We start from the raw sequence: 6908 nt of genomic DNA, 5'->3' as shown, positions 1-6908 counted from the left end.
GATTTTGCACAGGGGATACCTTTATACCCAAGACGGCGCAGAGAATGGCGACTTTGTAAACTTTCACCGTACTCTTGTATCCTTGTACTTTAGCTCAAGTGACAATAAAATATAATTCTAATCTTCCATGGAAGATAGTGTGCACTTCACCCCTCAGCTCTTCTTACAATCTTTAACCTCCCACAGCATTCTTTACCAACATTTTTTCCAGTTCAGTCGACTGCCAACGCTTGATTTTTATTAAATCACAGCTAGGTCAGTTCGGGGAAAGACACCTCTCTACCCCCCGCCACCCACGATTTGTAACCTGACCACCCTTCACCATATGCTGAACTTCCACGGTGTCATCCAAAGAAATGCGAACAGATCCTAAACGCTCCCCATGTTTCAAGCTTCACTTCATCCAACATTCTGCAGTCCACATTCTACAATGCACAAAACCCTGTCAATTCATTCCTTATATTCTTGCAGACCTATAATGCCGCCAATTTAAAATAATGCAACTCCTTTTCCTACATGATTCCGAAGGTTCCTCTATTTATTAGCTCCACAACCTCACGATATTTGCTTTCATTCACATTGTCTGCCTGTGTTCCATTCTCTGCTTTATCCTAAACCACCTTCTCCCTTAGTTACATTTCCCATCAATATATCTCCTAATATTTTGTTCCTCGACATTCCGGAAATGAAAGCAACTTCTTATCTTCAATTCAAGTGACACCGGAAGTTTATTCCTGTTGCTAATGAAGTCGTCACCTTACGCCGCGTTGGGAGGTTGTTAGTGAACATTTAATCCGGTTTCATTGAACTAGGAGCAAGCTGCAGCTATGCCTGCGATCTCTGCAGCCGTCCTAGGTAATACAATGATTTGGAGTGTGAGGGCAAAGAAGGGATCTTTAGAGGAACCCTGTGTGAGCGGTAATATGAAAAAATGTTCAAGGGTTGGCATTTGCCATGAATGGAGTGAGATCTGAAACATTACAATTGTCTTCTGGTGAAAAAAAAACGAAAAAAGTTTCAGAAATAAACGTACATTTAGATAATACCTAGAACATTCTGGTTAGTTGTAGGTTAGATTAGTAATTAGTTGAGTTTTTTTCTAGGATCTCTTTTTTCTGTTCGATAAATTTTGGTTATTATTTATTTAAGATTTAATTGTATATCAATGGGGTTTTTACTTGGGTTTTAAAATTTGTAAACTTGTAAAAATATGTTAAATTTTCAATAAAAATATCTATAAAAAAAACTAGAAATTACGAGTGTAACTTCCTCCCTAGCAACCGAATTTGGAATGGGGAATGAGCAGGTAGCGAACACAAGCAAGATTGTCCGCTTGCCTTCCTGTAGGAATTGTTAAATTTGTCTTCAGTCTTTGGCACTCTCTTCCCTCAGAGAATGATGGACGCGGGATCATAAGTACTTGCCGAGAGAAGGTAGATTTTTCTTAAATAGATATTTTCCAGTCGACCTGTTCAGAGATGCTATTACACATCTCTGGAGCAGGTGGAACTTGAACTCTGGCCTTCTGCTCCTAATTCTTTTTTGAAAAAAAATACAAAAATCTAGCTTTGTATTGAATGCAGACCTTTTTATACATAATGTTAACTAGGTATTTTTGTTTAAAATTTAGTTACCAGCTATAACTAATGATTTTGTTTCAGACTGACTTTTCTGCTGTGAGTCTGAATTCCATGTTATCTTTCAGTAGTGTTTATACAACTGCAGTATAATTACAGAAAGAGGCCATTTGGTTCGTAGTGTATGTGCAACCCATAAATGAGTTAACCAGCTTCATCCAACTTTGCAGTATCTGGTCATTATCTTTAGACTTGCACTTCATAGTCTCCTGAATTAAGTTATAATGCTGTTTAAAACCCGTAACAAGGATGTGCTACACATAAAAAGTGTTTTAATAGTTCTTTTTCAGAACAGTTTTTTTTCTTTGATTTTAAGAATGTAATACTTAAAGTATTATACTTAAAGGCAAATAAAAACCATTTTCTCTTGGACAAGGTTGAATCGCCTGCCAGCCAGCACTAGCCTTGCTAACTGTGTATCCATCAGGTTATCTTCCCGCTACTCTCCATGCTGCTCACCCCACTATGCATTGTTTAAGACGTGGCTGCACTCCACTCTCATTTCACTGCTTGCAGAAAGCCTGCCTAACACCATGGCTCTTTTGCTGACTTTTGATCACAAAGCTATCCAACCACAGAATCCTGGGTGACTGACTGCATCAGACATCCGTAAAGCTGTTCCCACTCAATGAGAACTTCCAAATTATTTCACTTGGCACAACTGATGAGTACTACTTGAGCAAAGCATAAATGCTAAGATGCCCAATGGGATTAAAGTGCTATTATGATTTTTTAAAAAAACATTTAATGGGATAGAGCTATTGCTGGCTATTATTACCTATTCCTAATTGAAATTGTGGTGTGCCATGTCCTTGAATTGCTGCAGTCCATATAATGTAGATACTCTTATTGTGCTATTAGCAAGAGAATCTAGGATTTTGACCTAGTGACTGGGAAGAAACGGTGATTATAGATGGTGCATGACTTCACGGGAAACTTGCAAGTGAGAGTGTTCCAATGTGTCTGCTGCCCTTGTCCTTTTAATTTCTCGATGCCACAGGTTTGAAAGTGTTGTTGAAGAGCCTTGATGAGTTACTGGTGTGTATCATATTTGTGGTGGAAGGAGTGACTTTTCAAAGGTGGGGGTTGAGATGGCAATGAAGCAGACGGCTTTGTAACTGCATGTTGTCAAACGTCTTGAACATTCATAGAATCCCTACAGTGGGAAAACAGGCCGTTTGATCCAACAAGTCCACACTGACCTTCTGAAAATTAACCCACCCAGACCCATTCCCCTACCCTATTACTCTACATTTACCCCAGATTAATGTACCTGGCCTACACATTCCTGAACACTATGGGCAATTTAGCATGACCAATTCACACCAATTCACCTGCATATCTTTGGACTGTGGGAGGAAACTGGAACAACGGAGGAAACCCATACAAACACGGGGAGAATATACAAAGTCCAGACAACAGGAATTGAACCCAGGTCCCCACCGCTGCGAGGCAACAGTGCTAACCACTGAGCCACCATGCCGCCCATTGGAGCTGCATTCATCCAGGGAGGTGGAGATGTTTGAACACACTCCCAACTTGTGCTTTTGGTACCGCCATCCGTTTGATGATCAAAAGTAGACTGGGGAGTTTGGGTGGTTATGTGTCAAGTTAGAATTGTCCGATGTTTTATGCATAAGAGGAACCTGGGCAATTTTCCACATTGTTGTGTAGATACCCATGTTTAAATGTACATTCTATCCCAGGCTACCTCCACATCATCATCATCTAAACTGCAGAAGGGTGTTAGGGCTAATAGTCTTTGCAAATTCAATGATTTCTGCTGATTTTTGACATCACATTGAATGAATCAAATCCGTTGAAGACAGGTATCTATAATGATGGGGACTTCAGAAAACAGAGATGGATCAGTCACTTGGGACTTGGGACTGAAAATGATTGCAAATGCTTCAGCCTTGTCCTTTGCACTGATGTGCTGGGCTCCCACATCATTGAGGGTGGACATATTTATGGAGCCACCACCTTCAGTCAGTTGGTTAATTGCCAATAATTTGTGCATTTATTGTTTGAAATTGTTTTTTGTTTGACAGCTACAAGGAAGAAGTCTTTTGCCAGTATTCATGATGCAGTGAAAGCCGGTGATGTGAAGGAGCTCGAGCTGATGGTAAAAAATGGAGCCAGCATTAATGAAGTTGATCCCATTCACAAATTCACTCCATTGCAATGGGCGGTGCACTCAGACAGCTTAGAGGTGAAGAACTATTTCTGTCTGTTAAAATAAGTGCATCTAGATAATTTCAGCAGATTGTACACCCCAAATTTTGTCAGTGAATTGGATGTAACAGCTATCAGTTGAGTTTTCCAGTGTCAGTAATGACAGCTAAAGAGAAATGAGTTGTTGGATTGAGTGGATCAGTGTTCTGACATAGTTGCTTCTCAGCCAGGAGGAGCAGGATTGCTTTCCCGGTCCCACAGTTAAACCAGCCATGATCTACCTCCCTGCAATTTGCTATCTGTTTTCACATTTCCTGTCATGCTCTAATTTTTTTGTCCTAATTAATGTTTGGGCCATTCTCTCCAGTTACTTATAATCTGACCAGTCATCTAACCTGCCACTTAGCTTTGTGTAATTAGATACTTTTTCCTTAAGTTTCATATGTTCCTTGATTTCTTCGCTTAACCACAGATGGCGGATCCTCCACTTGGAATTTTTCTTAATTGTGGAAATGCACTTATTCTAAGTACAATGAAATATCCCTTTAAAAGTCTACTGATGCTTTCACAATGATTTATCTCCTCAACTTGCATGCTAGTTCACTTCAGCTCAGCTGTCGTGCACATATAGTTATTTATGTTTAAAATCCAATCTTAGACCTACTCTTCAGTCCATATTAGAATTGCTGCTACTTAGACCTACCTTTACTCTAAGATCATTAACTAATCCTGTCACATGACCAAATATAATATACCTACTCTTGGTCAATTCTAGAATGTGCTGCTTTAAAAAACTACATCAGAGATCCAAGATGGTGGCAGTCTGAGTGGTCTGCTGTGCTGGGCTCTGTGCCATATCCCCAGGCAAGGTGGACCTTTACCCCCCCCCGGGAGAAAAAAGTATTAATTTAAACCTGCTGATCATTTGGAGCTGCTGAAATTGTGTATGAAAGCTTTAAGGCCAGGATGAAATTGAATAAAGGAAACGGACCTAAAGGGGTCTGCTGTACACTCCCCTACTGCATCCAGGGTGCCTGCAGCCAGTGCTCAAACTCCCGGGGCAGCCCCTTTGGATCTAACTGGACAACAGCATTTAATCTTGGAGTTTGCCAAGATTCAAGCAGCAGTTGAGCCACTATCTGCCATGCTGAAAAAGCATTAGCAGGAAATCCAGCTGCAGGAACGAAGAATGGAGGCAGTGGAGGAGAGGACCGCGGCATCAGAGACCGTGGCGGAGGTCTCAGGAGGAAAGATCCGAACGTTGGAAGACCAGGTTTGGGTCCTTCAGGATCAAGTTGCAACCTGGAAAATAAAAATAGAAGGAAAAACTTATGGATAGTGGGTCTTCAGGAAGGCGAGGACCTCGTTGGCTTCTTGCAGGGGTGGCTCCCAAAGTTCCTGGGGCTGGAGTTGGAGTCGGGCCTGGTAAACGTGGAGAGGAAAGTGAGGACTGCAGATGCTGGAGATCAGAGCTGAAAAATGTGTTGCTGGAAAAGCACAGCAGGTCAGGCAGCATCAAAGGAGCAGGAGAATCGATGTTACGGGCATAATCTCTTCTTAAACGTGGAGGGGGCCCAACGGATTGCAGCCCGGACCTCACAGCAGGTCAGGCAGCATCCAAGGAGCAGGAGAATCGATGTTACGGGCATAAGCTCTTCTTAAACGTGGAGGGGGCCCAACGGATTGCAGCCCGGACCTGCGCCCCTGCACGGTCCTAGTGCAGCTCCTGCATGAGAAAGAAAAACAATTAATAGTTGAAACAGCAAGAAGACTGGGAAGGAATTCACAAGCTTTAAAGCACAAAGGCTGAACGATAATATTTTTTCAGGACTTTTCAGGAGCCCTAATTAAGAAGAGAAGGACATTTGATGAAGTCAAGAAAGAATTAAGGGACCTGAACATTCAATATTCCTTGAGGTACCTGGCCGAGTTTTTATCAACCTTGAGGGGACGATATATAACTTTGACTCCGCAGAAAAGGCGAAGGACTTTGTGAAGTCTTTGAATTGAAAGACCTGAGTCGGAGTGGGAGAGGAGGGGGCATCATTGTGGACAATAGTATGAGTTTTTTTATTGCCCCTTTTTTAACCTCTCTCTCCCCCTTTCTTTTTGTGGTTATTGGTTTTATATGTACAGCTCTGTTGTAAAATTGGAATTATTTTTACATATCGGTCGGTTGGGTATTATCTAAGGCTCCTTTTTTTTTAACTGCTGTCCTTTTGATTTTGTATTGGGGTGGCTGTATCTGTGGTTAAGATGAGTGGAGGTCGGGCAATGGGCATCCATTGTTAGCTTTTTAGAATGTAAATAACAGATTTTCTTCATTTGGGGCTAAGGCACGGCCTGAGCTAGATTGAGTTAAGATGGTAGTAAGGATTGGGAGGGGTACCCCCTACAGGCAAGGGGTAGACCTCGAGCGAATTGGGGGTTATTTGGGTATTCATTTCAGTTAAATGTAGTGGGTTTTTTTAGTTGTAGTAGTTTTTAGAGGAATAGGTTTTAGATCTCATAGAGTTAATGTCTCTGTAGCTTATCACACCTCAGATAAGCTCCCTCCTCTTGGGAAACCACGGGCTGCCCTGGATGACCATGGCTAGTGATTTGCTCAGGTGGTGCACCTGGAATATAAAAGGAAGCCATTCTCCTATTAAAAGAAATAAGAAGATGTTATCAAGCCTTAGGAAGGAAAGAGTGGACATTGCCCTGTTGCAGGAGACGCATCTAACTGAAGAGGAGCATCTGAAACTGCAGCAGGGATGTTATGACGGTATTTTTCTCCACCTTCAGCTCTAAGAGTAGAGGAGTAGCTATACTTGTAAGAAGGAACCTCCCTTTCCAGGTAACGGAGCAGATTAAGGATGAACATGTACGGTTTATCATTCTTAAAGCCCTAGTACATGGAGAAGAGTATGGCGTCTTGAATATATATTGTCACCTGGTGCATCCTCTTAAATTTCTAATTGATGCAGTGGCTAAATTAATGAATCTTGGGGTGTGCTGTATGACTATAAGAGGGGATTTTAATTACCTAATAGACCCAGAGGTTGACAGGGTGCCAAAAGGCCTGGCAGGTACGCGCAGTCTAAGCAGTTGGTG

General features: G+C 41.8%; 1 protein-coding gene across 4 annotated transcripts in view; it reads left to right on the top strand.

Annotated features, from left to right (window-relative positions):
- The first annotated feature begins 756 nt into the window (after positions 1–756).
- Positions 757–6908, top strand: part of LOC122550614 (ankyrin repeat domain-containing protein 42-like) — a 42610-nt gene continuing 36458 nt past the window's right edge. For 3 of the 4 annotated variants that reach the window (XM_043691635.1, XM_043691634.1, XM_043691637.1), the window contains exons 1-2: positions 757–855; positions 3689–3849. In XM_043691635.1, the coding sequence (XP_043547570.1) occupies positions 828–855; positions 3689–3849 (189 nt within the window). In that variant the 5' untranslated portion in view covers positions 757–827. Of the gene's footprint in view, positions 856–1352; positions 1434–3688; positions 3850–6908 lie in introns of those variants that run through there. The other variant, XM_043691636.1, reaches the window with a different exon arrangement.

This window comes from Chiloscyllium plagiosum, chromosome 6, assembly GCF_004010195.1.
Source record: "Chiloscyllium plagiosum isolate BGI_BamShark_2017 chromosome 6, ASM401019v2, whole genome shotgun sequence".
Taxonomy (NCBI): Eukaryota; Metazoa; Chordata; class Chondrichthyes; order Orectolobiformes; family Hemiscylliidae; genus Chiloscyllium; species Chiloscyllium plagiosum.
The sequence above is the reverse complement of the archived record's forward strand: the minus strand, read 5'-3'. Positions and strand labels throughout refer to the sequence as shown.